The sequence below is a fragment of the Symphalangus syndactylus genome, chromosome 22 (genome assembly GCF_028878055.3).
Source record: "Symphalangus syndactylus isolate Jambi chromosome 22, NHGRI_mSymSyn1-v2.1_pri, whole genome shotgun sequence".
In the NCBI taxonomy this organism is placed as follows: Eukaryota; Metazoa; Chordata; class Mammalia; order Primates; family Hylobatidae; genus Symphalangus; species Symphalangus syndactylus.
In genome coordinates this window covers 72648609-72667364 of record NC_072444.2, presented here as the reverse complement: position 1 = coordinate 72667364, position 18756 = coordinate 72648609, and the positions used below count along the sequence as shown (strand labels likewise).

Below are 18756 nucleotides of genomic sequence, written 5' to 3'. Positions count from 1 at the left end.
TAGGTCCGTGATTCATTTTGAGTTAATTTTTGTGAAAGGTGTAAGGTCTGTGTTTAGATTCTTTTTTTTTTTTTTTTGCAAATGAATGCCCAATTGGAGAAAGACTATCTTTTATCCATTGAATTGCCTTTTCTTCTTTGTCAAAGATAGTTGGCTATGTTTATGTGGGTCTATTTTTAGGTTCTCTTTCTATTCCCTTGTTTTGTCTGTTCTTTTGCCAATATCACATTGTTTTGATTACTGTAGATTTTTAGTGAATCTTTAAGGTAAGTAGTCAGTCTTCTGACCTTGTTCTTCTGCAGTATTGTGTTGGCTGTCTGCATACTTTGCCTTTTCATATTAACTTTAGAATCACTTTGTACGTATCCAGAAAATTCTGGGAATCTTTGTATTGAATTGCTAGATTTTGTGTTAAATTTATACATGACAATAGGATGAATGGACATCTTAACTCTATTTAGTCTTCCCGTTCTTGGAGTATCTATTTATTTAGGAATTTTGTCAGTTTTTGTAGTTTTCTTAATGAAGATCTTATACATGTTTTGTTAGATTTATACCTAATTTTTCATTTTTTTGGTGCTAGTGCGAATAGTACTGTGTTTTTAATTTCCTTTTCTAAGGCTTCATTGCTAGTAGATAGCTAAACACTTGGCTTTTGTATATTTGCTTGTATTCTGCAAACTTGCTATAATTGCTTCTCAATTCCATTAGTTTTTTTGTCAATTCTTTGAGATTTTTTTACTTACTTATGTTATCTGTCAACAAAGACAGTTTTAATTATTCCTTCCCTATCTCCATACTTTTATTCCTTGTCTTCTCTTATTGCATTAGTTATTCATAGACTATGTCTAACAGTTAATCATAAAATTCACTAATACTCTGCGTACTGATTTAGTATAAATTTAGACGCTATTGTTCACTAAAGAATAATAATCTTTTATTTTTGAATATTCTCTTTCATTTTTTCTTATGATTTGAAAAAATGAATATCCAATATTAGATATTTTTCATACCTTTAAGTCTGTGTGTCTATACAGGTGAGGTGAGTTTCTTGTAGCAGCATATAATTGAGGTTTTTTTTTTTATCTGTTCTGTATTTTTTAAATGGGAAACTTAATTGGTTTATATTCAAGATTTTTATTGATAAGTGAGGACTTACCCTTTCGTTTTAGTGATTGTTTTCTGGTTGTTTCGTATATCCTTTGTTTCTTACTTCCTCTCATTTATTTTTCCAGTTGGGTGCTTCTCTGTAGTCATAAGGCTTGATCCTTTCTCTTTCTCCTTTACGTATCTGCACTACCAGTGAGTTTTATAGTTTCCCCTGTTTTCATGATGGTTATCATCTTTGCATTTGTGGATGTTAGACTCCCTTGAACATTTCTTATGTCTGGTCTAGTGATGATGGATTGCTTTAGTTTTTGCTTGTCTGTGAAAGATTTTATTTCTCCTTTATTTCTGAAGCTGCTGGGTATTATATTCTTAGCTGACAGTTCTTTCATTCTGAGCTTTGATTGTATTATCCCATTCCCCTCTGGCCTGTCAGGTTTCTCTTAAGAAATCTGCTGTTGTATATTCTGACAATCAGCTAAAATGTAATGAAGAAGGATGAAAGATGTTTTAAAATATCATTTTAAAAAATGATAAAGAGTTTAAAATTTTTAATTAAAAAAAGAAATCGAAATCTGCTATAAAGAAGAAATCTACTGTTAGTATAATAGGGATTCCCTTATAGTGACTTGACACTTTACTCTTGCTGCTTTAATTATTTGTCTGTGACTTTTAACAATTTGACTATAATATGCCTTAGAGAAGACCTTCTGTTTGTGTTGAGTCTGTTTGGAGTTTTGAGCTTCCTTTGGATGTCCATTCCTCTCTCAAGAACTGGGAAGTTTTCAACTGTGGTTTTATTAAATATGTTTTTCTCACCTTTTCCTTCTTTTCTCCTCCTGAAAGGACAATAATACAAATATTTGTTCACTTATTGAAGTCTTATAAATCCTGTAGACTTTCTTCATTCTATTTTTTTTCTTGTCTGCCTGTGTTATTTCAAACAATTTGTCTTCAATTTAAGAAATCCTTATGCTTGATGTAGTCTGTTATTGAAGGTCTCAATTGTATTTTCTATTTCATTCATTAACTTCTTCAGGTGTAGGATTTCTGTTTGTTTTTTTATGGTATCTCTGTTAATTTCTTATTCGAATCATAAATTGTTTTTCTGATTTTGTTTAATTTTCTATCTGTATTCTTTCGAATTTCACTGAGTGTTGTCAAGATTATTACTTTAAATTCTTCTTCTGGCATTTTCTGTATTTCCTTGTGATTCTTGTCTGTTACTAGAGGAGTTATTGTTTTCCTTTGGAAGTGTCATGTTTTCTTGCTTTTTTATGTTTAATGTGTCCCTATGTTGATTGATACGCCTCAGGTATAAAAGTAAAATTTTCTTTTCCAATCTTACAGAATTGATCTCGTAAGGAAGTACTGATTTGTGTGAATGTGTCTTGAGGTGTCAGTTTGGTGTGGTTCATTGGCCTTGGTGGTTCTAGTTGGATACCGTAGTGTGGTCTTTGTGTAGTTTTTTCAGCTGTAATCCACACTAGTGTCATTTACAAGTGTCTCAGTGGCCCAGGCTGAGAGTTTGTGGTGGCAGTTGTACAGCTTTGCAAGGGGCGGGCATGCTGGGCTGATTCTCAGTTTGGGGGCATATGCATGCATATGGTGGGTCAACCACCTTGGGATCTGACACACTGGCAGATGGGGCTATTAATGTGGCCAGGAACATAGTCATGCAGTTGCTTAGCCGATCTTGGTGAATGTTTGCCAGGAACAACTCACTGGTTTGTTTCTCAGGCCCAGGAGATGCCTGGGATCCAGGTGCAAGGCTGCTTGATCCCAGCAGAGGTGTAGGGATACAGTTCCTCCACTGGCTTAGGGCCGTATCTGCTGAGGGGTTCCACAGGATTGTTTCTCACGTTCAGGATGCAGGCACAAGGCTATTCAGCTGGCTTATGGGCATGCCCACTAGAGGCGTCCTGTGAGGCTGTTTCTCAGGCCTGTGACACTGCTGCTTGGCTGGCCTGGGAACTTTTCAGCAGCGGATGGCCCACTGGACCATTTTGTAGACCTGGGATGAAGGAGCAGGGTTGCTTGACTCGCCCAAAAGAGTGTCTGCCGGAGGCAACCCTCAGGGCTGATTTGTAGGCCTAGGGTGTAATGCTGCTCAGCCAGCTAGGGTAATGTGTCTGTTAGGGGCAGTTGGCGAGTGTACATCTCAGGTTAGGGACGTGGGCACACGATTGCTTGGCTGGTCCTGGGGCATGTCTGATGGGGTTATAGGGAGGCTGTGCTATTTGTCAGGTTTGGGAGGTGAGCACAAGACTGCTAGGCAGGCTCAAGAATGGCCTGAAGGGCTACTTCTCAGGCCTAGTATGTGTTCACAGGGATGCTTGGCCACCCTGTGGGAGGTGTATTCACCATGGGTGGCCCATAGGGCTGTTTCTCAGGTACAGGTCATGGCTCATGGCTGCTCGGCTGGGCTGGAGGCATGCCTGCCAGGGATAACCTTCTGGGCTGTTTTTCAGGCCCTGATTGTGGGCACAGGACCACTGGGCAAGCCAGGGATATGTCTGTGGGAGGGAGGGGTACACGGTATTGTTGGGCTGTTTCTCAGGTTCTGAGTGTGGGTGCATAGCCGCTTTGCCAGTGCAAGGGGTGTATCAGTTGCTTGGATGCTCGGGGGCCTCTCCTTCTTGGGAGAGAGCCCCACACTGGTTTGGTCACCTCAAGCAAGAGTTTGCCCTGGGTGAGACTGCCAGATTGGTCCTCTGGCTGAAAGTGTGGCAGCAAGGGGTTGGTTTCCTTCCTGTGTAGTACCAGAGTCATAACCAATTACAGGCTCAGTCTCCGTGCAGCTAGAGTTGTGGTGTTGAGCCACCTATGTGGGCTTGGAGGAATGAAGATGGACCCCTAGTGCTGGAAAGGTGCAGTGGCTACTGGCCCGCAGAGCAGGGCGCACAACAGAGGTGGCTCTGGCCTCAATGGTGCCATGCTGCAGCAGGGCAGGTTGGCTTACAGGTGGGTGAGGGATGGAGAGTGCATACCGTATTCTCATGATCTGGAGCAATGCAACTGCTTGAATTCCCAGCAGCTGTCCACCTTGACTTAGGGCTTGCTAGGACTATGGGATTCTCCTGTGGTAAGGACTGTAGGTGTTTGTGATGGCAGTGAGGACTGGTGGAGATCTTCTGCTTACCTTTTCCCCGGAACGGGAAGTCCCTCCTGACTACGGGAAGATTTGATTGGGGTGCAGGAGATGTAGCTGCAGAGGCCAGGTGCCTACACACTACCCTCCTGGATTTTCAGTCACTTCACATGTGTTTCCCCTTCCCTGCTGTACTCCAGCACTCTCCCTTCAACACGCCAGTCAAATCTTAGCTGTTCATTCATTGCTGTGGTCCTTTCTTGTTGGGAGTACGAGCACCAGGAGTCTCTAATTAGCCATCTTGCTTAATATTTTAAATTTGCGCTTAATCTTTTTAATCTGCTTGTTGTTCCCTTCCACGTTATAGCACCTTTTCATAAACCCCTATAGGTTTAATCAATGTACTGAAATTTAAAGGCAAAAGCATTAAGTCATAGTATTTATCAGTTAATAAAATGGATCAGTTATTCTTGGCCACACTCACAGTTTATCTACTTTTTGCTTCTTAAACCAGAGCCCTATTGTGGTGCTTTGCAGTCATTTATTGGGTTTCACTATAGTGGAATCTGGAAGAGTACCTTGCATGGCATTCCATTTTGATACAGTTTCATGTATTCCTGATGTACTCTGATGCTGGCAGGTTGAAGAGATGAGCATTGTTTGACTTGTGCTACTTTTGTAATTTGTTGTATGTGTGGGAGTATCCTGAGAGAAAATATGGATTGAATAAATTGTCAGATATAATTTATTCTTAGACAAGAACGCTCAGTAGTATAATTTTTTTCTTTTTCTTTTCTTTTTTTTTTTTTTTTGGACAGAGTCTCACTCTGTTGCCCAGGCTGGAGTGCAGTGGCACAATCTAGACTCACTGCAACCTCTGCCTCCCAGGCTCAAGCGATCCTCCCACTTCTGCCTCCCGAGTAGCTGGGACAGGCATGTGCCACCACACCCAGCTAAGTTTTTTATGTTTAGTAGAGACGGGGTTTCACCATGTTTACCAGGTTGGTCTGGAACTGCTGGGCTCAAGTGATCCACCCACCTTGGCCTCCCAAAGTGCTGGGATTACAGGCATGAGCCACTGTGCCTAGCCTCATTAGTATAATTATATAAATTCAAATTTTAAAACATAAGACTGTAGTCTTATGTTTGTTTGTTTTAACCCCTAATCCTAACCCCAAGATTATAGTATATTTAAAACACTATACTTGGCCAAACTGTCTGAAATACAAAAATGCTAACTCTACAGTTAATTGAAAAAGGCAATAGTGTGGCTTATGATATTACAAGCATTTTATTAAAAAAGAAATTGATATTGCTTCAAGTGACAGATTGACCCCTAGAAAATACCTTTTTTTGTTTTAAGAGACAGGCTCTCTGTCACCCATGCTGGAGCCCAGTGGCTCAATCATAGCTCACTAAAGCCTCAACCTCCTGGGCTCAGGCAGTCCTCCTCCCCCTGCCTCCCAAAGCACTCAGATTACAGGTGTGAGCCACTGTACCAACCCTTAGAAAATGCTCTTACACATGGAATTCACTGTAGACAGATTCGCTAGATGGTTAAATAGGATATTTCTCCTAGTCATGTACTGGTGAAACGTGTGTTTATTATAATATTTGGAAATAGTAAAATAGTTGGTGAGCATAAAAATTACTGGATGTTGAGAGGTCTAAGAAAATTATCTTGGTATGTTTGTAAAATTAAATGTTAGGCACAAAGAATGTGGAAAGGAGATGACCAAATTTGGTTATGTCAGTCAGTGTGACATTAATAACCAACTAAATATTTTTAGTGTATAATGTAGTTTAAATATTTGAAATGATAACATATTCAAGAAAAAAGCTAACTTAAATGGTTGATTGCCTAAACTATACAATACATTTTAGCAATACCCAGATTAGAACTAACATTATTTGAAGACTCACTTGCTAATATATTTATCATTTCAAACCATACACACAACCCATAAAATATTAGTGGGCTGATCCAAGCAAAACATAAGTTGGTGTTTAAAGTAAGTTGAGTGGAAAGAAAGCTATAAACCTGTTACAACTCTCCTTATGCGTATATAAAATGGGAGGTATTATTAAAATCCCCATTCCTTTTAGCAAAGGATTTCAAATGGTTTTGAATAATTCATCAAAACATAAAATATTTTATGAAATAAAACAAAATCGTAACCTAGGAAAAAATATATTAAGCAAAATATCAAGAGATAGAGGAAAGAAAATACCATGGATTGCTAAAAAAAAAAAAAAAAATGCTGAAAGCACTGTTTTGAGAGACCAACTCTGTATCATCTAGGGATGTACTCTTATTATACTGTCTGACCTGATCCAAAGGTGAAGAAGTACCTCTATACAGTCCTTTAATGTTACTTCTCATTAAATGTCACTTCTCAGTTGGGCTATTACTGGTAGTATGACAGGTGATATCTTGAGATTGTCTCCTTTTCAGAGGACCTAGAATTCCATATGCTTTAAAAACCATGCAGGTATAACAGGAAATTTTTTTTATTTTTGGTATCTTGTTATGAAACATATGTAATTTAAAATGAGGATCATATTTGCTTTTTTCCTTTTAGATAAGGTGTTGCAATGACAAATAAGTAGCATATTGCAAATACAAATGGTATTTTGTTTTGGAAAATAGTTTACCAGTTGTCCCAGTGCCTTTGTTGAGTAATCCTTTTTGTCCTAAGTTTTGATGCCATCTCTGTTAATATTTTGTATATACAACTGCTTTTCCCAGTTCACTTATTTATGATAGTACCTATATTTTAATATTGGAAGGAACAGTCCATCTTTACTCTTTAAAAAGGTTTTTGGCTTTTCTTAATTACGTTCGTTTTCAAATTCTTTAAAAAAATGAATGCATTGGTAATATGAAGAGATATATATGATATCAAAGTACAAGAGCAGTACAATGTTATTTTAAAAAGTATGCTGCCTAGAAACCTTTAATTCAATAGGCTTTTAACTGATTACAATGGCATTTAGTAGAGTTATTGTCAGAGAGATGTGTAATGTACTAACTGAGACATGACGTTTATAAGGGCCATGTCACATGTTTAATGTGACATGTAGAGAAATATTTATTTTAAAACTTGGTTGTTTCTAAATTTGTATTAAAAGTTTGGGTAGGTGATTGAGAGAATGTTGTATCAGTCCTGGCTCTTGTTTCTTAAAAAGTCAGATACGAGATGTTCTAGTTAAACCTTTTATCTGTAAAGAATTTGAAAACTTACTTGTTAAAAAGGTCAATTTATTTATATTCTGTTCTTACCGCTTGTAGTTTAAAAAAGAATATGGACTTCTTTTTATCTTTTACCTATTATTATTTCATAAACTTTTCATATTTAGTTAATAAATCATGCTTTGAAAGAACTCATGGAAATAGAAGAAGTGAGTGAAAATGTATTACAAGTTCACTTAAATGGTAAGTATGCCATTATTTTGCCATTGGAGATTATATAAACTTTGTGGGGTTTTTATATGATGAAACTAAATTCACTTGTATATTTCAAATCCATTTTAATAGTTAGATTTTGAAAACTAGATCCATGTTTTACTTAGCACACCATATGCAGTATTTTAAGAAATTAAAATAATAATAATGAGTCTCAGAAGGACTCTGGTTTTTGTGTCTTTTTGTATCTTTTGTGTTTTTTTTTTTTTAATCATTCTAATCCCAAGGAGGATTGTTTTTTGATTCTACAGAATGTCTTTATTGCTACGTTTTAAGAAGAAAGTGATATGAACTAACAGGCTTTGACTGGGAAGATTTACTTAACTGGAAAACAACCTGCCGTATCAAATACATGTTTCGTGTTAATTAAATACTTTTAAATGGACTTTATTTTAGGACTGCTGCAGATCAATGACAAAATCGCACTAAAGGAAATCACAAGGCAGTTAAATCTGGAAAATGTAGTTGGAGATAAGGTTTTTGTAAGTATCATTTCAGTTATTTTATTAAATAGACTTTAAGGTAATGTGTTTATACCAAATATATTTTTATATTTCTGGAAGGGTAGGGAGAGGTTCAGAAATTCTAAATTGAAATATATGAGATTCTTTCATAAAAATGTGTAATGTATAGGATTCATTTAGTCATTAAGTCTACAATACTTGGATTTTTTCATAGTAGGTTATACTAGCCATAAAATAGCTAAGAAACCCAAGTTTATGTAGATATTCTGAGTTTATTTCATTTTCTGTAAGGTGAATACTTTGATTCTCTATCTCTGGAGATAGATGAACACATTTTTAAAAATACCATGCTCCAGCAGCCTATTTCTACTTTTTTGAGACTTGAGTAGCCTGCATATAGTAGAAAATGTGCTAAATTTGAAGCTGCTGCAATAGGTGGGTTTCAGTCATGCCTTACAACCCTTTGACTACCTGATAATCCCGAGCTAACAAGTATCTCTGAATTCAGATTCTTTACGTGTTAATTGGGTGTTATTTTATTATCCATACTTCACAGGATTATTTTGAAGAAGAAAGAAAACATTACACATCATTTAACTTAAAAAATAATTTGCTGGATGGTAATGTGCTGTACAAATGTCAGTTATCTTATTCTGCTTTCAGAAATTTATTCATACTTCATTATCATATCATCTTATAGTCTCAGGACAGTGAACAACATCAGTAAAAGAAACTGACTTGAAATGTTTTGAAAGTTGTATTAAACTTTTACCTTTCACCTAATATATAGGGCCTAAGGAAAACATGATAATTTAATTTTGCAGCCACCTGAATTTTCATGATGAAATTGCCTAGCCTCATACTGTTTATGCAGTTGGAGTGGATTATATACATTCCAACTTCATTTTCTGGTTACTGGTGACCATGCAGTGGCATCACTCCAATTTCTGAACTGTGTGCTTTGTGCTGCAATGACACTGCCATAGTTGTGTAAGACTCCTAGCATTTATGAGTTTTTCTTTAATAATTAATCTATAAATTATTAATTATATAATCTATAAAATTATTAATTATATAATTATATAATCTATATAATTCTATAATAGGTTATATCTATATAATTATATGATTATAATTATATGATTATAATTAGTTTATCATATATAATTATAGATTATTATATAATCTAAATTATTAATATATTAATCTATAAAATAATATAAAATATTAATCTAACATAAAAGATTGAGTAAATTTGTCTCTTCCAAAGTCTGTAAGTCTTTGAAGTGCAATTTCAAAATGCCCCATCTATAAATCTAATATTCTACCTCATGTTTAGAATGTGATATTGAAGCTAGTGGCCTATACTGAGCCAAAGACAATTCTTATTAAGTATGCTCAGTTTGGCTTTTGGTTCCCAGTTGATCTGGATAGGTGTTTCTGACATTTTTAAATGTTACATATTCATATTGGTTTTATGTGAAATAAAAAGCACAATTTTTTATCATTCTGTTCTAATCTTCGCTATTATTATCACATACAGAGATTATTAGTTTAAGTTGTATCCAAAAATGTTTTGGCTGTGTTTCAAGTAAGCATAGCCAAACATGATACGATATACATAAATTCTTCAATATACTCTTGAATAGAGAAATACTGCTATAGAAATTATTAGTTTAATTCCTTCATTATATAAATTTGGCTTCTGCTCAGAGAGCGTAATTAGGTTGCCGAAGGTCATAAAATGGCAGAGGCTGGACATTATAAGAACCTGAGTCACTTAATTCAACCCACAGCTTTTCTGGTTTGATATAAGCAGACATATATATGTATATTATACATGCACAAATACATATTTATAGAAGCATATACTTAGTATCAGATATCATAATCTTTTAAGCAAAAAGCCTGAAAGACAAGCTACCTTTGAGTAACTGACCACTGATTTCCCAACAGATTGTCTCTTTGAGGATTTGTTATATTATGGTAAATTATGGATAACACCTCTTGGTCTGCCTGCCTTGGAAATAGCATAACAACATCACAATATGTGAAAGTTTTAAAACCTTTATGCTGTTTTTATGTTAGATCTCTCAACTGGAGAATGAATAAGTGTGTTTCTTTTCTCCTTTATATCTCCTCAAATTTAAAGTTGGCTGTTTCTTTTAATTATGAACTCTGAATGAAGTAAAAATTAATAATTTTAATGAAAAAAATATTTTAATGGGGCTTCTACCTGCAATCTGGAGCACCTAGATAATGCATCTACTGCATTAAGTTTCATCAAGAATATTTAATTGTATCCAAAAATGTTTTGGCTGTATTCCAAGTAAACATAGCCGAACATGATATGATATACATAAATTCTTCAGTATACTCTTGAATAGACAAACACTGTTATAGTATCTAATGTTTCAAAAAAGCCTTTTCTTTTTGTATCTCATTTAAATTCATGGTTATTTCTTTACCGGTACAAATTAGAGACTTGCAAGACCCCATTGTGTTTGAAGACACAAAGTAGAATCCATTTCTAGGTCTCAAACCATTATTTAGAATATGGCAATTCTACAAAACGACCTTCAAATAAATTTAACATTCTTTCAGATTTTGTCCGGAAAATATAAAATTTCTTACTTTTCTTTTTCTTCTTTGACCGTTTTATCCTCAAGTTCTAAAATATAAAATTTCAAAGATGACATTGTAATTGCCATTTTCAGTGCTGTGCCATCTTTGCTTAAGTGTTTAAGTTTTAGATAGGAAGTATAGAGACACTCAGCAGAGTCTGGGCAGTGACTCTAATAACAAGAAGATATACAGTGTTTATATAAAATCTGAGAATCAGACAGCCATCTTTTGTTCTTTATTTCACTAAACTTTTGGTCATTTTATCTCATTTTGTTGTTCAGGGAAGCTTTGCTGAAAACCTTTCATTTCTTCTGGAAGCTTTAAAAAAAGGTAAATATTAACATATTCAGCCATTTCAGAAGATATGTTTTAACTTTATTTTTTCCCTGATTATAAAGGTAATACAAACTTTTGCCAAAAAAAAAACTCTCATAAAATACAGAAACATTAAAAAGAATACAATGTTCACTGTATTCCCACCACTATAACAGTGATTATCTCAATTAGCATTTGGTTTCTTATCTTTATTCAATGATATACTGATCTTTATATCAGTATATTATTGATAGAGATAAATGTAACTTTTTACAACAATAAAATTATTTTCCCTATTGCTTTGTAATCAGCAGATTTTGATCTGCATCATCATTTTTATGGTTCTTGTTTTATAAGGTGCTATTTATTAATCACTAATTACGGGCTTTTGTTTCTGATTTTTTATAATTAAGAAGAGATACTTAGATGATCATCCAGATATTTCCTGGGATAAATTTCTGTGGATAGAATTCTGGGTTAAAAGGCACCATCTTTAACATTTAAAAACTACCCTAAAGGTTTAATTTGTAAAAATATTTGATAATACCTTTTTCTTCACAACCTCAAAAACAATTACTATTTTTATGTTTGCCCATATAATAGAAAAACTTTCATCTCTTAGTTTAATTTGAATAGTTTTGTTCTTTAATTTGCATAATTCTGGTTGCCTAATTTGCATAATTCTGATAGTGGTGATGCTTGTCATTTCATATTTTTATTGACCTTTGAAATTTCCTGGTTTATGTAAGTCATGTGCCACATAGCAACCTTTAATTCAATGATAGACCACATATGTGACAGTGGTCCTATTAGATTATAAAACCATATTTTTACTGTACCTTTCCTGTGTTTAGATACACAAATACTATTGTGTTACAATTGCCTACACTATCCCATTGTGTTATAGTTGCCTACGCTATCACATGCTCATAGGTTCATAGGAGCAATAGGCTATGCCATATAGCCTAGGTGTCTAGTAGGCTATACCATCTAGGCTTGTGTAAGTACACTCATAGGATGCTTTTACAATGATGCAATCACCTAACAATACATTTCTCAGAACGTATCTCTGTCATTAAGGGACACACGACTGTATTTCCTGTTGGGTCTTTGACCTGTCGTGGTAATGTTTATCTTATGCGTATTTATCGGAATTTTTGTGTTTTATTTTTCTCTTCCCTTAAGTTTGGTTTGGACTTTTCTGCTGATCTAAAGTTTTATGTTTTCCACATAGTTAAGTTTATCTAGAAAGTTTTTTCTCTCCTTCAGATTATAAAAACATTGATCCATCTTTTTATTTAATATATATATATTTGTAATTTATAATTTGTTTGTAATTTATTCTGATTTTACCTGTAAAGTAGGGATCTAACTTTGAATAGACTAATTTTCCCCACTGATGTATAATGCAATATTTTATCAAATACTAAAATTCTATATTAGTACATAAGTCTCTTTCTAGACTTTTGAGTAATCCCTTTGGTTTTGTACCAGTATTAAGTCATTTAGGCTACTGTATTTGTTATTTGTTGAAATAAGTCTTTCTTTTATCAGATATTTGTTTCACTTTTTAACACAAATATAAAGGCATTAAGCCTAAGGTGAAAGGGATTCTTTTACTAAAGTTGTTTCCATTATTGAAATGAGAAAAATGTAACCAGAGGGTGATGTGGAACTTTCCCCGTGAAAAGCATTGTAGTTGAAATGCTAAAAGTTGTGCTTCAAAGGAGTTTAAGTGGCTTTAGTTGAACTTTATAATCTAAAAGTTTGTTTATAAAAAATATTTCGGCCGGGCGCGGTGGCTCACGCTTGTAATCCCAGCACTTTGGGAAGCCGAGGCGGGCGGATCACGAGGTCAGGAGATCGAGACCGTGGTGAAACCCCGTCTCTACTAAAAAATACAAAAAAAAATTAGCCGGGCGTGGTCGCGGGCGCCTGTAGTCCCAGCTACTCGGAGAGGCTGAGGCAGGAGAATGGCGTGAACCCGGGAGGCGGAGCTTGCAGTGAGCCGAGATTGCGCCACTGCACTCCAGCCTGGGCGACAGAGCGAGACTCCGTCTCAAAAAAAAAAAAAAAAAAAAAAATATTTCTACAAGAAATGTACCTTGTATTTCTACTAAATAAACAACTCTCTTTTAAAGCATTAGTTTTGTTCATTAATTAGTGACTCCCCTTATATTTTAATCTTAAAGTGTTTTGGTTCTGTGTAGGTATAGAAAACTGTCAATTTTATAATCATTAAATAAGAATTATATTTACGTAATTATAAAAATAATAGTCTTTAGTCATTCAAATGATTTTTGACATTTTTCAACAACAAACTCTACTAGAGTCTAGGAACTAGACTGCACTTTTTATTTTTTGGAGATGCAGTTGCACTCTTGTTGCCCAGGCTAGAATGCAATGGTGTGATCTCGGCTCACTGCAACCTCCGCCTCTGCAGTTCAAGAGATTCTCCTGCCTCAGCCTCCCAAGTAGCTAATTTTTTTTTTTTTTTTAATAGCAGAGATGGGGTTTTACCATGTTGGCCAGGCTGGTCTCAAACCCCTGACCTTAGGTGATCCACCCAACTCGGCCTCCCAAAGTGCTGGGATTACAGGCGTGAGTCACCATGCCCGGCCTAGACTGAACTTTTTTTTTTGAGATGGAGTTTCACTCTCGTTGCCCAGGCTGGAGTGCAGTGGCACGATCTTGGCTCACTGCAACCTCTGCCTCCCGGGTTCAAGCAATTCACCTGCCTCAGCCTCCCGAGTAGCTGGGATTACAGGCATGCGCCACCACACCCGGCTAATTTTGTATTTTTAGTAGAGATGGGATTTCTCCATGTTTGTCAGGCTGGTCTCGAACTCCCGACCTCAGGTGATCCACCCGCCTCGGCCTCCCAAAGTGCTGGGATTACAGGCGTGAGTCACCACACCCAGCCTAGACTGAACTTCTTGAGAGCAGTTGGGGCTGTCTTTGTCCTTTGAATAATTTTTTTCTGTTGAATGAACGTATATGCATCAGTAAATCCCTTACCCAAAGTAGGCTATCAGAATGTTTACAGAATTGAGTTTTAAAAACTGAATAAATAGTTTGGAAATTTAGGAAAGATGGATATAATTTCATATTAATGTAATGCTCTTATTTTATCTTAGGTGACCGAATTAGCAGTTGCCCAGTGATCTTCATATTAGATGAATTTGATCTTTTTGCTTATCATAAAAACCAAACACTTCTCTATAATCTTTTTGACATTTCGCAGTCTGCACAGACCCCAATAGCAGTTATTGGTCTTACGTGTAGATTGGTAAGTCTTTCTCTTCATTAAAAAAATTGATTATAATATTTTAAGATTGAAGCTTAATTGCTGACACTACTAGTCTTTTTTCACTTATTTAGGTCATTATATTAGGCATTTTAAAAATTTTGTTTCAGCAGTGCCTGGTGTATTTGTCCTGCTTTTCAACTCAAATTGAGGAAAACAGTTTAATAGTTACCTTAGCCCATTAATGAATACCTCCCTCCTCCCAGTGAAGTTACTGAAGAAAAACGTATGAAATCAGATTATACTAATAAATATAATTTCTACATTATCAAGTAATGAGGCGGTTAAATAATCTCACCACTGTTTGAGAAAACGTAGTAATAGCTTTGAAGATTTTTTTCCATATTTTGAAAAGGCTTGAAATCAACTCTAAGTAATACTATTCCAACTTTCAAAGTACACATCTCCAGAAATGGAAAAGATTCTACCAAGCACTGACAGTAGATAATGGCTTCTTCATTCCATGGGATATTTTAGAATGATTTTAACTATAGTCTCAATATCCCTATCACTTTGCTTTGTGAAGGCTCTGTACATATTGAACCATGTGTACCTTTGGACAGCAGTACAGGCCTTTTTGTGTTTACCTTCTTACACACTTGTAGTATGAACTTCCTTACTGAATTCAGGTAAAACTGGTATTGAAGAGTGCCTTGGCTCATTTTGTGTTGCTATAACATAATACCTGAGACTTGGTAATTTTTATAGAAAAGAGGTTTATTTATCTCACAGTTCTGCAGGCTGAGAAATTCAAGGGCATGGCACTGGCTTTGTTGCAAGGGTTTTCATGCTGCATAACATGGTGGAAGGTCAAATGGGGAATGGATATGTGCAAAAACAAACCAGATAGGAGTTGGAACCTCAATTTATAACAATTCGCTGTCTCAAGAACTAATCTATCCCCATGAGAACAAGAACTCACTCCAGTAAGAGGGCATTAAATCTATTCCTGAGGGTCCATTCCAGTGACCTCCCACTGTTGCACTGGCAATTAAATTTCAGCATGAGATTTGTTGGGGACAAACCACATCCAAACCATAGCAAAGTTGTCTCTTTTCTCATGCTATGACTGCCATGCCTCCATAGCTTTCTTGCGATCCTCTTCCCCCTCCCTTCTCGGCAGACGTGTCAGGCACATTTACACATTCACATCTCCTTTCCTACAGCCCTTTTTCTTTTTCAGAAAAGTGAAACTTTTTACTAATTCATATTTCAACAGTCCTCCTTCCATTGCTGTTTCTCTATAGATTGACTGTCATTTGCCCCTCCTTCCCTGTGGTCTAGAGCTTATGATACATGGCTTTAGTATAAACACCCCTCATACATCACTGGCTGGTGCTCCACATATCTTTATTACTCCTTGCCAAAAGCAGCAGGCTATGACAAGGATCAAAGAAGCACCCTCCTTGTTGCCAAAAAAAAAAAAAAAAAAAAAATCTTCCTTTGGGTGGAAGTCGCTGTGGTGAGTGTTGTTGACCCAATGACAGACCAAATAAAATGCCAGTAACTTCTTAGCAGTGTTATCAGATGTTCTTTTTTATTGTATATATATAATTCTCCAACTGTGTAGTTCTTTCAAGTGTAATTTTTTTTCTTTTTTTTTTTTTTTTGAGGTGGAGTCTTGCTTTGTCACCCAGGCTGGAGTACAATGGCATAATCTCAGCTCACTGCAACCTCCACCTTCCGGGTTCAAGCAATTCTCCTGCCTTAGCCTCCCGAGTAGCTGGGATTACAGCCACACACCACCATGCCTGGCTAATTTTTGTATGTTTAGTAGAAATGGGGTTTAACCATGTTGTCCAGGCTGCTCTCGAACTCCTGACCTCGTGATCTGCCCCCCTTGGCCTCCCAAAGTGCTGGGATTACAAGCGTGAGCCACTGCGCCTGGCCTCAAGTATAATTTTATCTGTGTATCCATGTTTATAGGGAGAGAACAAAAGGATAGAGGGAGTAGTGACTTTGCCAGCAAGCATCTTCTTCCCCATTGGGAGTAATTCCATTTTTGTTTTTTGTTTTTGTTTTGTTTTTACTAGTTCCTTTATGCCCACATTGCCAACTTCTGTCATTACTGCCTACTACAAAGACAGTATTTACTTCCATCTCTTTTCATTCCCAAATTTAGGGTGTGAATTGTTGCTTGTATAGATTATTACTTCCACTGTCTACCTATATGGGTGACCTAGAACTCTTTCTTAATAGAAAATAAATGTGCAATATCTGAATCTCTGAATATAACCTTTCTTGTCTTTTAATTCTCATGCTGGCACTATACTTTTCTTTGACCTCATAAAAACATTCAAAATTTTTTATTCACCCTCCCACCTCCTACCTCAGGCTATTAGTCTTTCCTATCCTCCCTCCCAAACTAAGCATGATGCCATTTTGATCACTTGAATTCTTTCCTCTATATCATGATTTCTTCACGTAGGTATTATGACAGTCATCTGGCTAGATGTGGAAATGTATACTTCTGGGCTTAAACTACTCCCCTTTTAAAAAACTTTGTAACATTTCAACAATATACATGGGAAAGAATAAATAATGAGCCCTGAATTCCCTTCTCCACTCATTGCCAAGATTCAATTACTACAGACTAATTTTATTTATCCTCAGCGTCTCCTTTCATTCCTGTATTATTTTGAGGCAAAAACTAGGTATTATATCATTTTATCAGTAAGTATTTTAGAATCTATTTTTAGGAGATAAGAGCTCTTTAAAAATATATTTCCCTAATATAATTGTTATATTAGCTGTAATTCCTTAAGGTCATCAAATATGTCACTGTTCATATTTGGGGTTGGGGGCTTTTTAAAACAGCTTTATTGAGATGTAATTTATACCATACAATTCACTCATTTAAATTATACAATTAACAAGGTTTTTGTTTATTCATAGAGTTGTGCATTTATCACCACAGTGTAAGAGCCACATACCTTTTAGTGATCACCCCAAATCCCCTGTTGCCTCCCCAGCCCTATGCAACCACTAATCTACTAATCCACTTTCTGACTGTATAGTAATTTTTGAATCATACAACATATAGTTTTGTGTGACTGGCTTCTTTAACATGTTCTCAGAGTTGATCTGTGTTACAGCATATATCAGCCCTTTATTCCTTTTTATTGCCAAATAATATTCTGTTGTATAGATATACCACACTTTGTTTATCCACTCATCAGTTGATGGACATTTGGGTTGTTTATATTTCTTAAGCTATTAAAAATGATACTGCTGCAAACATTCACATACACTTTTTTTGTGGTTATCTGGTTTCATTTGTCTTGGTTGTATACCTTGGAATGTAACTTAAGTAATATAATATATATTATACTATACTGTATATATAGATGTATATATACATATATAATATAAATTTTATATTATATATTATGCTATGTACTATAATATATTTTGAAAAATTGCTGAAGTTCATTATTAAAAAGAGATTTAGGAGTGACAATTCCTGCAATATATGTGACTTAGGAAGACAACTTACCTATTGTGCTTTTGATGTCTTGGATAGTTTGAATGCCTATCAGTTTTGTGGAAGTATTTTCTTCATTTAAGAACACTTCGTATGTCCTTACAAGCAGTACATATTAGTTATCCTTTGGTTTTTAGTGTTCTTTGACAGTAAACTTGATTCCTAATTTCTTTTTAAGGAAAAATAGCACAAATACAAATAGAGTCTAAAAGCATTACATAAAAAAAAAAAAAAAAAAAGCCGGAAGATAACTTACGAATGCCATGTTGCATTTTTGCCGCTTTTGTCTCCTAAAGTTGGTTCCTGCACCTATCATGCTATTAATTTTTTAATCTCAGTTCTTCATAGAATGTACAGAATTCCTTATTGACACTCTTGGTGTTACTGTGACATATAGCTATTCAATATTGTCAGTTTTTTTAACGGTCATGTTGGGTCTTGGAATGTTAGATTAGCTGAGAGTAACATGGTAGGAAAAAGGCGTGACATCACCAAGCCAGCAGATGCCTGGAGGTGGATTATTTAGTTTGCATAAAATGGTTTAAATGTTTAATTATGTATTGTAGACTAAACATTACTAATTATAGGTGATAGTTTACTTATACCTCTAACATTAGTACAGTGTTTTTGTTTTTTTTAAAACATTCATCTTCTTTATAGAGATTTCTGTTTGTTTTTAAGGATATTTTGGAACTCTTAGAAAAAAGAGTGAAGTCAAGATTTTCTCACCGGCAGATACACTTAATGAATTCATTTGGTTTTCCACAGTATGTTAAAATATTTAAAGAACAGTTATCTCTACCTGCAGAGTTTCCAGACAAGGTTTTTGCTGAGAAGTGGAATGAAAATGTTCAGGTAACTTAAAGGCAATAAAGCTAAATGTTCCTTGCTATATTA

The 18756-nt window shown here is 35.4% G+C and overlaps 1 protein-coding gene across 30 annotated transcripts in view; it reads left to right on the top strand.

The window, feature by feature from the left end:
* Positions 1-18756, top strand: part of ORC4 (origin recognition complex subunit 4) — an 88677-nt gene that overhangs the window by 54695 nt on the left and 15226 nt on the right. For 20 of the 30 annotated variants that reach the window (XM_055260949.2, XM_055260953.2, XM_063631071.1 and 17 more), the window contains 5 exons: positions 7559-7634; positions 8061-8146; positions 11035-11083; positions 14206-14357; positions 18541-18714. In XM_055260949.2, coding sequence (XP_055116924.1) covers positions 7559-7634; positions 8061-8146; positions 11035-11083; positions 14206-14357; positions 18541-18714 — 537 coding nt within the window. The remainder of the gene's footprint in view (positions 1-7558; positions 7635-8060; positions 8147-11034; positions 11084-14205; positions 14358-18540; positions 18715-18756) is intronic. The other 10 variants (XM_063631089.1, XM_063631083.1, XM_055260956.2 and 7 more) reach the window with 1 other exon arrangement.